Source organism: Vombatus ursinus, unplaced genomic scaffold, assembly GCF_900497805.2.
Source record: "Vombatus ursinus unplaced genomic scaffold, bare-nosed wombat genome assembly UNPS02014932.1, whole genome shotgun sequence".
In the NCBI taxonomy this organism is placed as follows: Eukaryota; Metazoa; Chordata; class Mammalia; order Diprotodontia; family Vombatidae; genus Vombatus; species Vombatus ursinus.
In genome coordinates, this window is record NW_020954710.1 from 4,986,357 (window position 1) to 5,003,476 (window position 17,120).

General features: G+C 46.0%; 1 protein-coding gene across 1 annotated transcript in view; it reads right to left on the bottom strand.

Annotated features, from left to right (window-relative positions):
* The window catches only part of DISP3 (dispatched RND transporter family member 3), a 41,828-nt gene extending 27,930 nt beyond the window's left edge, over positions 1–13,898 (bottom strand). Inside the window, exons 1-5 of the mRNA XM_027844027.1 lie at positions 12,824–13,898; positions 11,215–11,434; positions 7,241–7,377; positions 705–839; positions 204–364 (exon numbers count right to left, since the gene is read on the bottom strand). Of these exons, the coding sequence (XP_027699828.1) occupies positions 204–364; positions 705–839; positions 7,241–7,377; positions 11,215–11,434; positions 12,824–13,898 (1,728 nt within the window). The remainder of the gene's footprint in view (positions 1–203; positions 365–704; positions 840–7,240; positions 7,378–11,214; positions 11,435–12,823) is intronic.
* Positions 13,899–17,120: the final 3,222 nt, after the last annotated feature.

Here is a 17,120-nt window from a genome sequence, read left to right on the forward strand (position 1 = left end):
CAGGGTAGGTATGGAGAAGAGGGAAGGTCTATCCAGGGGTCCATAGATAAGCCACCCCACAAATGAAAAGAAGTCAAGGATCTAAGCAGGTCCTAAGAGTACAGATGGCCCCTAGGGGCCAGAGAGAGTCTGTACATGCTCAGTGCTAAGGCTAGAGCAGAGGCCAGGGATCTCTGTCTGAGCAGGGAGCACAGGCTGCCCACCTGGGAGAAGATGTTGGCTGCATAGGCAGCGGCGGTGGTCAGGGAAGTGAAGAAAGTGGCTTTGCCCGCCGTCTGGATGGTGTGGATCATGCGCAGCTGTGGATCCTCCAGGTGGGTGGCCTGGCGGTAGGTGTTGATGAAGACAAAGACATCATCCACACCTATAGGAGTCAACCCAGGCAAGGCAGGGGTTAGAGGCACTTTGGAAGAAGGGACATCTCATTGGCCTCAGTCAACAGGGTTGGGAAGTCTGAGAACATCAGATCATCCTTACACCCTGACCTGGCTTGGGCTCTTAGGACACCAGATCCGTTAACCATATTACTAGGTCCCTACCACTGTGCCCATTGTCACCTAACTCACCCAGCACATTCCTAACTGCTTCTCTCTGATCAAGATGCAAGGAAAAGACACCAGCAGACCCTCCATTTCCCACCCGGAAGTCCATGGGAAGAAGTATGAGAGGTGTGAAGTCACCCATGACAGCCTAAGCCAACTCACCGATGCCCACGATGACAAAGGCAGCCACTCCATTGAGGATGCCCAGGTATTGGATTCCAAAAACAACATGGTAGAGGAACAAGGCAACCAGGCAGCTCAGGCCAATGCTGGCAATCCCAAAGAAAGACAGGAACACTGGGTGACAAGGCAGAGAAAAATAGGTGGAGTAAGGCTTCTGGGGGAAAGACAGAACTAGCTGCTGGGGAGGTCCTCAATACAGTATGTTTCCACAAGCACGAGGCAAGGACTGGAATAGACAAAAACCACCCATTGGAAATTGGAGCTGTCTCCAGAGATCTTGCAGGGCGTCACCCTTCAGGATCAGAATCTCTTGCCCTTTGCCAGCCTTCATTAACTCTGTGAGTTTGGGTCAATCACTTCATGACTCTGAGCCTCAGTTTCCTTCTCTGTAAAAAAAGTGAGTTGGATTAGATGGCCTTTGAAGGCTCTTCCAATTCCAAAGATCTTAGATGTTAATTTGTAGAGAGCTGATCCCAAGTAAGTAAGGATTAGAAAACTTCCAAGCATGTGGGAAATACAGCCAACCATTGATTATTTCCCTAGTAGAGCAGTAGCCCAAATAATCCCACACCCATCTTAGTTGGACTATGGCAATCAATGCATTTTTATTATTACCATCTTTTCTCATAATTCTTGGTGGGGTTCAGATAGAAATAACCCTGGAACAAGTCTCTATCTTACTATTTTTTTTTAATTTAATGTTCTATGGGCTATTGCATAGGTAGATAAAAGATTGCTTTCTGTAATTCAATATGAGTACTAGGAATGTAAGCTCACCTATATTCATGGCTTTCAGATAATGTAATGCTTCTTAAATTATCTCTCCTTGATCTCTTTTTCAGGTCAGTTGTTTTTCCTATGAGATATTTCACATTTTTTTCAATTTTTTTTTCAGTTTTTTGACTTTTTAAAAATTTCTTAATGTCTCATGGAGTCATTAGCTTTCATTTGGCCAATTCTAATTTTCAAAGAGTTATTTACTTCAGTAAGGTTTTGTACCTCTTTTTCCAAGCTGTTAATTATTTTTTCATGTTGTAGCAGCTGGAATTTAACAAAGGGCAGACTGAGGCAATTCTCTGAGTAAGATACCCTTTATTAGCAGAGGCGTGCAACCTGGTAACAAAAGGGTTTTATGATTAGCCTCCCTTTGGGCCAAAGACCCAGAGTGAGAACCAATAGTGCTTTTTATGTCTAAGTGTATCTTTCTTCTGGCTGGCCTGACAGTACATCATTTGGACACCCCACTCCCCACTGCCTGGGCAAACATAAAACAACCGTGATTGGTGGACATTTTAATGAGTAGGTAGGTTAATAGTTCTCAACTACCCCCTATTGTTAGAGGGCAGGGCTAATTCTTAGGCTCAATCTGCAGCTAGGTTGATCACATCTGATCACCAGAGAAGGATAATCTTCTCTGACACCTAAGGAATGTCAGTTGTTCCATGACAGATAGCTGCCTCCAGCAATCTTAGTTAGAAAACTATGAGCCATCTCAAGCAGATTTTACTGTATTGGTCTCACTACTTTTAGACCAGGTCACCTCAAACTTTCATTAGGAGTGGCAAGGACACAAAAGTCATCCCCCTTGGTGCGGCCCTCTGCTCAAGCTGGCTTCTGTTTATGGGATAAAAAAAAACAAGGGTCCTTGCCCAGGCAGATACATATTTCTCAGCCAGTTTGGGCTGAGAGAGGTCTCTTTTGAGTTAGGATAAAAGATGAGGGTTTGCCAGAAAAGGGTACATCACAGATTAATTTTAACTATCAAATGACATAGTATAATATTAATTTTTTTCAATGTCTTTCTTCCCTAGCTCTCACCTCTTTTCCCATTCTTTCCTTAACTGCTCTCACTTGTTTTTTAAAATCATTTTAGATCTTTTTTTTAAAAAAACTCTTTCTTTACCTCTTCCAGGAATTCTTGTTGGACTTGTGTCCAAGCTGCATTTACCTTTGAGGCTTTGCTGGTAGATGTTTTTGAGTCATTGTCTTCTTGAGATTCCCTGTCTCCATAATAGCTTTTTATGGTCAGGTTCTTTCTTGTTTGTTCATTCTCCCAGCCTACTTCTTAACTTTAGACTTTATGGTTCTGCTAGGTTCTGCACCCTTCTACAGTGAGGGGAATGTTTGTTCTGAACTTCTGTCCTCTTGTGTCCTGTTGCTACTTCACAGTTCATGTTGGGGGCCTGTAAGATTTCAATGCTCCTAAAGTGAGGAAGGGGAGGTTCAGGGATAAGTCTGTTCATTCTTCTCTTTGTCTGAGCTCTACATGTCCTGACCCCTATCAGCTTGTTTCTGGTTGGGAATTTCAACAAACTGCTGTTTGACTCAGTCACTGTTATGAGAGGCTCTCCAGGTTCAGAGCAATGGAATTTCTGGTTCCTTTTTGGTCTGAGATTTTGTGCTTTCTGGGATCAGAGCCACACTGCTACCATATACTTTCATGAACTTATTTCCTTGCTCAATATATAGCTAAAGACAATGTTCATGACCACTCCTCTCCACCTTGGACCTGTGACCTGGCACTGGGTGGTGGGTGACAGAGCTGCCATTGGCACCTGTTCCTACACCCAGTGCTTGCTCAGAAAACCCCTGGGATCTCTTTCTGAGGTCCTGTTGGCCTTCTCTCAGTCCCTGGGTGATGGAATGCTCCCCACCATAGTGCACGCTGCCAAACCCCATCTCCAGTGTCTGTAGACCTCTCTGTCTGTCTCCCTAAGCTGAACTAGCCTGAAAAAAAATAATTCACTGTGACTTCTTGGCTTTCCCAATCAGAATTCTGTCTGGTGCATTTTCTATATTTTTATTGAGGAAGGGGAGAACTAGGTTCTAATCCTTCCTCTCACTCTGCCATCTTGGCTTTGCTCTATAAGCTTATCTCTAGAGGTTTCCTGAATGTATCCTTGGTAGCAGGCAGGATCATCGAGATGATGTGCACTCATCCTGTTCCCAAAAAGATACTGATTTCTTCTTCTAGGCCTATATATTTTTAAAGCTTTTCATTATAAGTAGTTTGGATATCATGAGAATTTGGCACAACACACCTATTAAAAGTGTTGTTCTTATGTTTTTATGGTTCAATATTCTATCTGGGCAATTGGGGGCAACATATCGGTCTGTGATAATGGCACAGTTCCAATCCAGTTTATTGGTTGAGTTCTGTTTAGTGGCTGAATTAAAGCTATTTTGAGGTTTATATTTATAGTACAAGGCTTTGTCATCTGCTTATCCATGAAAGATATTGAGCTTTTGTTTTATAATTCTAGGTACCTGCTCATACTTTGCAAGGTTTTTGGTAGGTGCTAAATTTTTACATCCTTCGGGATGTGTTGCAATTTCTATTGTTTCCTTCCATCAAACGCATCAATCTACGTTGATCAGTATGCCTGATCAGTGTGCTTCTTAGGGATAATCCTGCTGTAATTTCTATCAGCAATGGACTGTTCCTGAATTGCTATCATAAGCTGCTCTATTTCCACAAACAACTCCACGTGACTCAGCCATTTGTTCCATGCTTCTTGGGGGACATATTGTTGGCTGAGTTCATGCAGATGTCGCCCATGGAGGGCCTATTGATTCCACTCTTGGATCGTAGCCATTTCGCAATCTCCATCTGGAGATGAGCTACTTTCTGTTACATCTGACAAATCCAATGGTGTGTACCTTTTATCAGTTTTCAGGATTGTTTGGTGAATAGATAGCTGCTTGTTCCACAAGTGTTTCCGTAGGCTTGGTTTTTTTTTTAAACCTATTTATCATGTGCTCTGAGTGACGATCACTCCTCTTCTTTTTGGCAAGGAAGTGCTTATCTTTCTAGAGCTGCCTCAGGGTGATGGGCCCTGTGTTTTGTTAGCACTGTAAGGTTTTTGTTAGGATATTTTTATCATTAGTGTTATTATCAACATCATCTGTATTATAATTTGGTCCAGCCCATCACTTCACTGGTGTAGAGAACTTCTGAAGAGGAATACTGATGAATGACTGTTCTTCTCCCTTAGAGAGTGGCCTGGGGCACTGAGAGATGAAGTGACTTGCCAATATGTATCAAATACTGGACTTGAACCCAGATCCGGTTGAATTCAAGGTCAGATTGCTACATACTATACCATGTTGTCACTCATCTATATTGCCATCAATGATTATTACATATTGTTATGCTTTATCATCATAATATAATGATAATAATTCCCATTTTTATAACACTATGATTTAGTTGGCAGCTAGGTGGCACAGCGGATAGAACACTGGGCCTAGAATCAGGAAGACCTGAGTTCAAATCGGGCCTCAGATACTTACTAGTTGTGTGACCCTGGGTAAGTCACTTAACATCTGTTTGCCTTAGTTTCCTTATCTCTAAAATGGGAACAATAGTAGCACCTACCCCCTAGGGTTGTTGTGGTAATAAAATGAGATGATAATTATAAAGTGCTTAGCACGGCGCCTGGCACACAGTAAGCACTAAATGAGTGTTATCTATTATTATTGTTATTATTACTATCACCACCACCACCACCATCATCATCATCGTTGTCATCATCAAAGGTTTAAAGACAATGCTCCACAAACCTCAAGTGCTATATAATGGGGGAATATTTAACATCAACAAGCACTTCCTTATCAGGTAGATAGTACAAATGTTATTATTTCCACTTTTTGAGAAAAGGAAACTAGAGTTAAATAAGAATAGATAACTTACTCCATGTCATAGGGTTGGTAAATGTCAGTGCCCGAATTCAAATCCAGATCTCCCTACTATGCTGCTTCTTAACTGATGCATCCACTAAGTTTGGGGATAATTACGTCTGATCTGGGCTGCAGTTAAATTGCAGTCTGCTAGGTCCCCAGCCAGGTGGGGACCTGGAGAAAGTCCCAGGGTAGAAAATTGTCCATAGACACTGGACACAGTGAAATACCCAAAAGTAGATAATGAACAGCTCTTTGAAAGTGACAAGGAGAATGGAATAAGCAAATACTATATCAGATCATAAATGACTCAGTGGATAGAGTGCTAGGCCTGGAGTCAGGAAGATCTGAGTTCAAATCCAGCCTCAGATACTTACTAGCTATGTGACCCTAGGTAAGTCATTTAACCTCCGTTTGCCTTAATCTACTGGAGAAGGAACTGGAAAACCTTTCTAGTATCTTTGCCAAGAAAACCCTCTGGACAGCATTGGTGAGCTGTAGTCTGTGGGGTCACAAAGAGTTAGACTGGACTGAATAACGGCAACAATATATTAGGTCAACAAGGGCCAGTGGTGGGGAGGGGGAGTTGGAAACAGGACCAAAGTCCCTAGGATCAGAACCTTTAGAACTGGAAAGTACCTTAGACATCATCGAGTTACAGAATTTGCCAGAGCTAGAACGTTTCGTTTTTTAGAACATGGAATGTCAGAGCCTGAAGGGACCTTAGAACATAGAATGTCAAAGCTGGAAAGGAACTTAGAACACAGAACAGCAGAGCTAGAAGGAAGTGTGTAGTCATAGGCAGTAAGAACTAGAAGGGTCTTTACTTAAAACATAAGACGGCAGAATTTCAGGGCTGAAAAGGACCTTAGAATTGCCTCGTTTTACAGAGGCTCTGGGAACACGAGGGATTTGGGCAGAAGGAGTGAGATGGAGAGAACTCTCTAAAATAACTCAATTTCTAAAGTACTTTAAGATTCGTGGAGCACTTTATTGCACCTCTGTGATGGTAATGCCAGCATGATTATCTGTATTTTACAGATGAGGAACTTGAGAATCAGAGAGGTGGGCAATCTGGCCAGTGGTCACATAGCTGGGAAGGGGCTGGAGAATCTGGGATGTGAAAATTCTGTCTGCTCCAAGTCAAATACTCTCCATTGTAACATGTTGGTTCTCTCTCTCTCTCTCTTTTTTTTTTTTTTTGGCTAGGCAATGGGGTTAAGTGACTTACCCAGGGTCACACAGCTAGTAACTGTTATTCATCTGAGGCCAGATTTGAACTCAGGTCCTCCTGAATCTAGGGCCGGTGCTCTATCCACTACCCCACCTAGCTGCCCCCCACGTTGGTTCTCTTAATGTTTTGGGAAGTCATGGGGAACAACCACATTCTTCCCTGTTGGAGTCCCCATTGGAGATGGAATCTACATACAGTTTTTTATTTATTATTTTTATTTCATTATTTATTTATCATTTATAATAATAATGACTTAAATACATCATCTAGTTTAATCCTCAAACTTCTGCAGGAGGTGTTATTCTTATTCTTATTTGACAGATGAGGAAACAGAGGTACTAATAAGTTAAGTAACTTGCTAGTATGTGTCAAAGGTGAGATTGGAACTCAGAATTTCCTGAATTAAATCAGAATTAAACCCAGTATCCAATCCACTGTGCCATGCCCACAGCCCAATTATCTGACCTATTTCAGTTGTGCTGATGAAAGGAGGTTTAATCCAGAGGCTAGTGAACTTTGTAGACCAGATGGGATGTTCTATCACCTGGGACCAGATGGTAGGTGAGGCCTGTCTGGGGAAATGGGTAGAGGTGAATCATACCTGAGCATGAGGTGAGGATGTAGACCAGGGCAGCAATACAGCTGCTGCTGATGAAGGCCAGGAGCATGTCATTGTTGAAGGTTCTTCGTACCTCATAGTCAAAGAGATCTGTGCCCCCATAGAGAACTTGGACTTTGCTGGAGGGAGAAAAGAAGGTATTGAGGAAGCAGAACCTGGAACTGGCCATCATTACATGGAAAAGCACAACATCACAGAGAACCAGGGAACCACTCCCCTTCTTCTCACTAGCTGCAGCCACCCCACATCTTCCTCTTCCCTCTCCTCCAGCCCCCCATTCCTCTTCCTTTCCAGTTCTGGAATTATAATCAAATGAATACTGTCATTGCTCCTGGAAAGGGTGTGCCAGTCTATTCCCTTATGGCTCCATTCACCATCTCTAGAACTTTCAGACTCAAGTGCCCCTCCTTGGCCACTCCCCCATGCATGTTGTCTCTCCCTTTAGAATGTAATCCTTGAGATCAGGAACTGTTTCCACTTTTTTACTAGTATCTTTAGAGCTTAGGACAGTGCTTGGCACATTGTAATTCCATTTCCTTCCTTCCTTCCTTCCTTCCTTCCTTCTTTCCTTCCTTCCTTCCTTCCTTCCTTTCATTTATGGGGTAAACCCTTGCAACAGATTTAGGTTGGGCACTCATCTGTCCCTTATATACCTTATGATTTATCCATGGCAAACTTTTCCTCCCAAACTGAATTCCCCTGTTGGGACATTTGCTTCCAACTCTCACACTGCAAGCTAGCTTAAACCACCACTAACAACAAGCAAAAAAACCACAGTGCATTTCAAAAGACAAATGCAAACTTGGTGGCTTTCTGTTCCCCATTTCTGGAATAGACTCTCTCCTTCCACATCTTTCTGCCTGTTAACAATCTTCCCTGCCTTCAGGCTCCACTCAGGGGCTGCCTCTTCCAGGAGGCTTTCCCTGATTGCCCCCACTAGAAGCCTTCTCTCCTGCCTTGAATTTCTCAGGCTTGTTTATCTGAGCTCCCCTTCACCCTCATCACACACTGCCTCGTATCACACTCAGAAGTATATTTCTTGTTTCCCCAAACTACAGTGTAAGCTCATTGAGGGCAGAGACCTTGGCACGTTCGTTTTTATATCTCCACAGTGCCTAGCACAGAACCTTGTACATAACAGGTACTTAATCAATATTTGGTGAATGAATGAAGCTCTGAATCATCCAGGCCACTGCTTCCCTACATTAGCACAAAATACAAAGAATTGGCTATGATTTTCCATCAGTCAGAAGAGTGGGGTAGATAGATATTTTAAATATAGGGGTGGGCACACCCCAGAAACCATAGATAGTAGCTCCCCCTGAGATCAACGGGCCTAGTGCCCCATGTCTAGGGTATTGGCGTGTGGGGGTAGTTATACCCTTTGGACCTTCTGGGGAGGGAGCAGAGGATCTTCAGCTGCTTTGTCCCATGGTAAAGCCTCTTATGTACTCCTAGTGATGGGAATCAGAAGATCATTGACTCATTCAACCAATCAATAAGCACTTAATAACTGTCTACAATGTACAAGGCCCTATTCAGTGCTACATTGGGAAAAAACCCAAAGCGATCGCTGCCCTCCAGAGGCTTACATTCTTCTAGGATTCTGGGTTTAGAGATATAGGTACCTTAAAGATCAGTTAGTCCAACCCTGTCATTTTACACATGAGGAAACTGAGGCCCAGAGAGGGAAAATGAAGGTTTCCTATGGGTGGTAAGTTGCACAGCTGGACTTTGAACATAGGATGGCTCACTCTAAAGCCAACACTCTTCTTACCATCCCTCCTGCCTCCCAATAACAGGGCAGATGCAGAAGTTTTGAGAATAGTTTAAATAAAGATGGTGGGGGTGAGGAAGAGGAGGCCAGGGAGGTAAGGGAATGGGCTAGGAGCAGAGGTCTGGAGCTGGACGGGACTTCAGAGGTCACCCAGTTCAACCCCTTTTACTTTAGAGATGGGAAGACAGAGGACCAGAGAGATCAAGATGTGGTAAGGTCATCCAGGTAGCAGGTGGGATTTGAACCCAGGTCTGACGACCCCTAATCTATTGGTCTTTCCATTGGACCGCATGGGCCATCCCTTCTAGCTTATGGCTTCTAACAGCCCTGAAGAGGGAGAGAGGATATGGGGTGAGGTGAGGCCATCACATTTCTCTCAAGAGGCATTTCTGAGCAATCCTAGAAACTCCAGGAAAAAGTGAAGGGAAAGGAGAGAAGAAGGAGGAGGGAGAAGACCCAGTAAATCATCCTCCCTGCCACCCCACTTGCTTTTGGATGGACATTAATGGAGTTCTTGTGTCTGTAAACAATCCAGCAACCTCAACAGCCAATTCTACCTGGAATCTTAATCATTGCTGGTTCTAAGAGGGAGTGACAGGGGCTTGGCCTGGGCCCATACAGGGCCTTCATTGTGTGATTTACTAGTCCCAGAGGAGGCCTTCCTGGATAATTAAAGCACACAACAGTAATCCACCACGCTCATTCATTCATTCATGCTGTCATGCTGGCCTTTCTCCTTATCTTAGGTTGAGGGTGCAACATTTCCACCTGACATTTCCACCCCTGGGGCCATCTTGTGGTTACTCAGAGAGAGAAGGGAGCCCCACCCCCAGGAAGGCAAAGGAGGTTATACATGGGAGCCTAAAGAAAGTGTATGTTCGTGGTGGGGAGTGGGGCTGGGGGAGGGGGGTCAAGGATTTTTGTCATCTGCTATTTCTGTCAGTCAGTCAATAAACATTTTTTAAGTGCCTACTATGTACCAGGTACTGTGCTAAGCACTGGTAATACTATCATCCCACCCTATATACTCTCTTCCTCTTCAGGGCTGTTTGAAGCAATAAAATAGAAGGGATCACCCATGTGGTCCAATGGAATGACCAATGGATTTGGGCTTACAGGATCAGGGTTCAAATCGCACCTGCTACCCAGATTATCTTACACACCTTGATCTCTCTGGCCTCTGTCTCCCCATCTGTAAAGTAAAAGAGGGTTGAACCAGATGACTTCTGAGATTCCTTTCAGCTCCAGACTTCTGATCCTATGATCTAGCCCAGGGGTAGGGAACCTGCAGCCTCGAGGCCACACAAGGCCTGCTAGGTCCTCAAGTGCGGCCTTTTGACTGAATCCAGACTTCACAGAACAAATCAAATTTGTTTAAACTTTTTTTCTTTAGATGAGAAAACTGAGGTCCAGAAAATGACTTGCCCAAGGTCACGCCAACAGTAAAGAGAAGAGTCAGGGTTTGAATCCCAATCTTCTTACTCCAAACCCAGTGATTCATCTCCTGTGCCCCAGCTGCTTGGGGGAGGGGCTCCTGGCCAGTCCTAAATTGCCTGTCCCCTACCTGGGGGCATTGTGGCTCTTTCCTGTCTTACCTTCCAGTGGAAATGTGACCTTTGGGCTTACTGCACTAACCACCCAGGGTGTCTGCCCTGGACCTCAGAGTATATTTTGCTTCCAGCTTCCTCTGGGTGTGGAGATGAGACAGCTGAAGGACTAGGGAAGTCTAGCCCAGAGAAAAGAAGACTTGGGGGTTTGAGATTCCTGTATGATGGTTCCCTTCGCATATCTGAAGAGGAATCAGATTTGTTCTGTTTGGTTCCAGAGCGCAGAACTAAGGCAGAATCAGAGTGGGAGCAATGGATGGGAGTTACAGAGATAGAAAGGACCTCCTCACTATCAGAGCTGCCCCAAAGTGGAATGGCCTGTCTCCGGAGGCAGTACTCCTGCCCCCCAACCCACCCCCATTAGACTGGTCTGTGATGATGTGGAGGGCACTCATGTTCAGGTACGGGTTCATGACCTCTGAGGTCCCTTCCAGCTCAGAGATTCTGTGAGACCAGCCTTGCTGATGGCACATGATGCCAGTGATCAGAATCTCTTCCTTGGTGTCCCAGCAACCCCGCATCCCTTACCCCACCCTCCCATCCCCCCAGATCCCTAGGCTGGCCCCTCTCACCTCGTAGACTGCTTGGCCAACATAGCTACGTAAGTGACCACAAAGCTCTGAAACTTGGTCCTCTGCTCCTCCCAGCGATCTTCCACAGAATAGTAATTGGGAAGAGGGGCTCCAAACAGGATCTCACTTCGGAGGAGGGAGCTTTTTAGGTTCTCAGCCGACAGACCCTCGTCCACATACCAGTAGAATTCTGGGTGAGTCATGGCCAGCTTGAGAGAACCTGGAGGGAAAGGGAGACACGGGAAGCTAGGATTGTGGTACGCTGCTACGAACACTCACCGGGGAGTCGGAGGACCAGCCTCTGATGAACACTGTGTGACCTTTAGCATGTCATTCAATCACTCTGGGCCTCAGTTTCCTCATCTGTAAAATTTGACGGTTGGACTAGATTGCCTCTGAGGAACCTCCTGGCTCTGTATCTACAATCCAATGACCTTCTCTCTGCCCTGGCTGCACCAGGGATAAACCTGATATTGGCTCATGGTTCCTTTCATCTCTGTTGGTCACGCTGGACTTAAAGTGCGTTAGAGATTATCCAGTCCAACCCCTTCATTTTGTAGGGGAGGAAACAGACTCAGATGGGAAGTGACTTGTCCAAAGTCACACACTTAGTATCTGCTCTTTCTCCTCTCCTCAGATATGCACTCCACCACTGACTTAGACTAATGATCTCTTCAAGACCCAGACTCTCTCTCTCCCCTCCCTTTCTCTCTCTCCTTTCTCTCTCTCTCTCCTCTTCTCTTTCCTTTCTCCTCTTCTCTTTCCTCTCTCTTCTTCTCTTTCCTCTCTCCTCTTCTCTCTCTCTCTCTCTCTCTCTCTCTCTCTCTCTCTCTCTCTCTGTCTCTCTCTCTCTGTCTCTCGCTTCCCTCCACATATTCACAGCACTTAGAGTGAGAAGACTCCCTAGACAGTGCTAATGCAGCCCTCCCTCCTCTCCTTTTTTTTAAGGCAAAAACTACTCTGGATTTGGAGTAAAAGTAACTGGGCTCGAATCTTAGCTCTTGCCACTCACTCCCTCTGTGACCTTGTTCAAATTACTTCAACTAACTTGGACATATAGTGGCTGCGTGGCTCTGGGCAAGTCACTTAACTGCTTAGCGCCTCAGGCAACTTTTTAAGCTTCTAAATTACAGAGAAGGTGCTGACCCGCATGGGTAGAGCAAGTGTCTCACCCTGAGAGAGAGACCTACACAGATGAACTCTAGGCTCATTTAATAACAACAACCCCACAAAATGTTTCTTGGGAAAAGAGCCGTGTGTTTAGTCCCCTGGGGTTTCGGACCCTCCCACACCCAAACCCCACCTCCAGTCTCCCTCTTAGTTCTTTCTCCATCTCTACTCCTTTCCCAGTTGGCTCCAGAGGAGAAAGTGAGGCTGGTGACTTGGCACAGTGCTCCCTCACTTAAATCCAATTCACTTGCACATCATGGCATCCCCTCCCTAATGTCATGGTCCTCTTCCACAATGAAGGACAAACAACAGCTCCTTCCCCATCTTCCCCTTTCCCTATCACTTAGCTTCCACGGACCATCTCCAGTGCTTCCCACAGCTCCCTCCCAACCTCTGACTCGGTCCCTTCCTGGTTCCCACACCTTAAAAGGTTCCTCACCCCGAATGTCAGCCAGGTCTTGGCCCATCCCATCATAGTAGATCTTGCCCCCCCTCTCTGTGGGGAAAAAGTAGGTCATCAGAGAGCTGGGCGGGGAACAGTAGGAGTAGGAGCCCAGAGGCAGATCCTTGAGCACCTCATGAGGCTTCCAACAGAACTCCCGGAAGCCTGGATGGTCCATGATCTTTCTTTCGATCTCATGGATGGTGACCAACCGCTCTGTGGTAAAGATGTTCCTTTCTGTATCACCCCGGGCCAGGAAGATGAGCTCAATGCGCCAGTGAGCGTGAGTCTGGGTATTGGCACTCACATACGCCCGAGAGTAGTCCCAATGCGAGGTGCCCCTCCGGAGTCTGCCACTCTGATTGGGCAGGGACACCCCAAGGGGTGAAGGAGCAGGATGCAGACTTTGATCAGGCCCAAATCTCCCGGGGCCTGGAGTGTCACATGGGTGGCATCCACTCTGATTGGCGGCAGCTTCCTTCTGGGGATGTGTGTTCTGATTGACCACCGGGCTTTCCTGCCAGACTTGCCATCCGGTGGGATGGGACATAGGGATAGCCCTCCGGAGGCGGGCAGCAGGCCGGGAGCTGTTTCCTAGGTGTAGTTGCTGCAGCTGCTCTGAGATGAGTCGCTGCAGGGTCTCAGAAGTGAAGTCGGCTAAGTCGCGCCGATTGCGTCCCCAGGAACCAAACTGGGACTTGAGGGCCAGGGCCAGGGCATCGAAGCGTTGGGATGCCTCGTGGTTGCGGATCTCAAAGGCGTTGTATGAGATATCAATGTCCAGGGCTGGGTAATGCAGGAACATGAGGGCTGCTAGCGCCGTTGGGATGGCACACCCGAGGAAGAGGACGAGCCCCGCGCAGTATGGGTTGGTGAAGGCCCAACCCAAGGTGTTCCAGAATCCGGAGGCTGGTGGCAAGGCGTGTGGCACCCTGGAGCTCCAGCAACATTGCCTCCTCACCCGGGGGCCTGGCTCTTGCTTCTGGGATCCCACGGGGGTCTCTCCTTCTGCTCCCTCTTCTTCCTCATCTAGCCACGCTTCTTGTAGCAGTGGGTCATCCTCCACATCCATGGTCTGTGCGAAAAAGAGAAGAGGTCAGCAGGGCTCAAGAAGTGGGGGAAGGTCCTGGGACCAGAGGCTGGCCGCCTAAGCAGACACCGAAGCCTCTGGTATCTTCCCTGGATGCTGGGCACTGCCCTTCCACCCCACCCCTCAAGAAAATAACAATAAGAACACATCTACTCGCTGTGTGACCTTGGGCAAATAGAAACCTCTCTGGGCCTCACTTTCCTCATCTGTAAAACGAGGAGGCTGGGCCTGACCATCTCTAAGATCCCTTCCACCTCTAAAACTATGACTGTAGAATTCTCACATCCCAATTCCTTAAATATCTTTTTTTTCCTTTTTTTTTCTTTTGGTGAGGCAATTGGGGTTAAGTGACTTACCCAGGGTCACACAGCTAGGAAGTGTCAAGTGTTTGGTCTGAGGCCAGATTTGAACTGAGGTCCTCCTGACTCCAGGGCCTGTGCTCTATCCACTGCACCACCTACCTGCCCCCTTAAATATCTTTCCTTGCCCAAAGCCCTTTGCCAGCTCTGAATTACTATGATACAGTAAACAGAGTCAAAAGTGGATTTGAAGTCCAAATATCTGAGTTTGAATCTCAAGTCTGCTATCCGTGAGTCTGGAATATCAGACTTGGGAAGGCCCTCAGGGAGCATCTAGTCCAACTTGTGACCAGACAAGAATCCTCCCTGTAGCCCACCACATGAGAGATTACCCAGGCTCTGCCTCAAGACCTTAAGGGGTAGGGGGGAATGATGGCTCCTCTATATCTGAACAGCTTGCTCTATTTCAGCACGTTGTTATTTGATAACATCTGACTCTTCATGACCCCATTTGAGAATTTCTTGGCAGAGGTACTGGAGTGGTTTGCTATTTCTTTCTCCAGCCCATTTTACAGATGAGGAAACTGAGGCAAACAGGGTTAAATTACTTTCCCAGGGTCACACAGCTAGACAGTGCCTGGGACCAGATTTGAACTAATGCAAAAGAGTTTTCCTGACTCCAGTCCCAGCACTCTATACACTATAGTGCCCCCTAGCTGCTCCATTGTTCTACTTCTATACTGGTCTAATTATTAGGAAGTTTTTCATCTAAATTGCCCTCTTTGCAACTTCTACTATTTCCTGGTTCTGCCCTCAGGGGTCAAAGAGAGACCTTCCTCATAACAGCCCTGCAGATAGTCAGCATGATCTCCCCAAGTCTTCTCTTCTCCAAGCTGAACATCCCCAGTTCCTTTGCATGATCCTTCTATGGCATGAATGCAAAGCCCTTTGTTGAGGTCCCGGTTAGCCTCTTCTGGGTTCTTTCCAACACTGACCACACAACTCTGCATACAGTTTGACGAGGGTAGGCTACAGTGGGATGAAGGGAGTGTTGGAGACAGCTCATAGGATTTCTCCAAAGCCCTTTACACCTTGGAAATCAGCAAATGCTACGAATCAGAGTTTGGTTTGTTGTTAGATTGTGCAGACGGAGGATAGTGATGGAGAAATTCATGATAATGTGGATGAAACTTAAAAGTGTGCCATGTGTACCTTATTTTTTTGAGTGCAGACTGCCAAACATTTCTAGCACACTGTTGGGTCTATTATCTCCTTATTCCCAGAAGCTAGCCCTCTCTTAATTCAACCCATGATCACATGGTATCTCTTGGTCTCCATATCTCACTTTTGACTCATAGTGAGCTTGTGTTCTAATAACACCCCCAGATCTTTCTCAGTTGAACTGTTATACTTTAGCCATCTTACACTTGTGAGGCTGACTCCTTGAACCCATGGGTAAGACTTTTTTTAATCCCTATTACATTTTCATCTTATTAGATTGTCAAATGTTCTTCCCTATCAAGATTGCCTCGGACCCTAACTATCATCCAGTGTGCCAGCTCTGTCTCTGTCCCTCCTGGCTTGCTATCTGTGCCTCTACTGTAGATCAAGGGGCTTACAGTGGGTAGATCTCTGATGCCTCTTCTAACTCCAGGTTCTATGATCTCCTTTGATCCCCAGCAGCCCAAAGAGTTCTTTTAAGAGTCAGGCAGGAAGGTAGGAAGGGAGCTAAGAGGGCATGGCTGGGCAGGCCCCCCAGGGGTGAGAGAGGAGAAGAGAACTGAAAGCAGAAGCAGCGGATTCCCCCTAATTTGCCAGGGCTAATTCGGAGTCCATCCAGGGACCACTGGGCATCCAGGGCCCTGCTGTCCCCCACCCAGCCTGCCCTCCTTTTGGAGGAAAATGAGCCATTATCTAGTTAGAGCGTGAGGCAGCGAGATGAGGAAGCTAATTACACCCGACCTGACTAATTAATGCTGACTTTCCGATTAAAATTCTCCAGTGTGCTTCATTTCAATTAGATGTTCCCTTTCTAGGGAAAGGAGGCAGCTGACGAGGAGTGTGCGGGGAGAGTAAGAGAAAAGAAAAAAGGGCTTAAGAAGGAGAGAGAAAGATTAAGGACTTAAGAGGGGGAGAGAGAAAAAGCAAGAATGTGAGAAAGGGAGAGGATTAGAGTAGAGGAGAAGAGAAAGCTGGAAAGCTGGATGGAGAAAAATAAAACTTGAATGGGGAGAGTGGAAGAGAATCTGATAGGAAGGAAGGAGAGATGGCACATGAGAGGTTAAAGAGAATTTTAGAGAAGAGAGGGGGAAAGAAAGAGATTTCAAGACACTTGAGAAGGGGGAGAGGGAGAGAGAGACAGAGAATGAGAGAGGAGAGACAGAGACAGAGAGACAAAGGAGACAGAGAGGATAGAGAGACAGAGAGAGAAAGGAGAGGAAAGAGACAGAGAGACAAAGAGAGACAGAAAGAGAAGAGAAAGAGATAAAGAGAAGGGAAATGCAGACAGAGACTCAGAAGGAGAGAGACAGAAAGAAGAGAGAGACAGAGAGAGAGAAGAAGAGAGATAAAGAGGCACAGAGACAGGTAAGGAGAGAGACAGAGAGAGGGAAAAGAGAGAGAGGGAGGGATACTGAGTTGAGGTGGGAGAGTGAAAAGACTGAGGGGATGTAAGAAAGAAGAGAAGAGAAGGAAAGGGGGAGAAGAGAGACAAAGAGTATGAAAACCCAGCAAATGGGCAGAAGACGTGAAAAAAGGAGAGGGCTGGAAGGAGAAGGGAAAAGAGTTCTGTAATATGCAATAATCTTATAGACAAAATCATTAATCTTCATATTTTAATATCTTCAGGCGAGGCTTTCAAGGGGGAGGCTAACTGTTGGGAAAGCCCATTTATATTCTAAAAAGC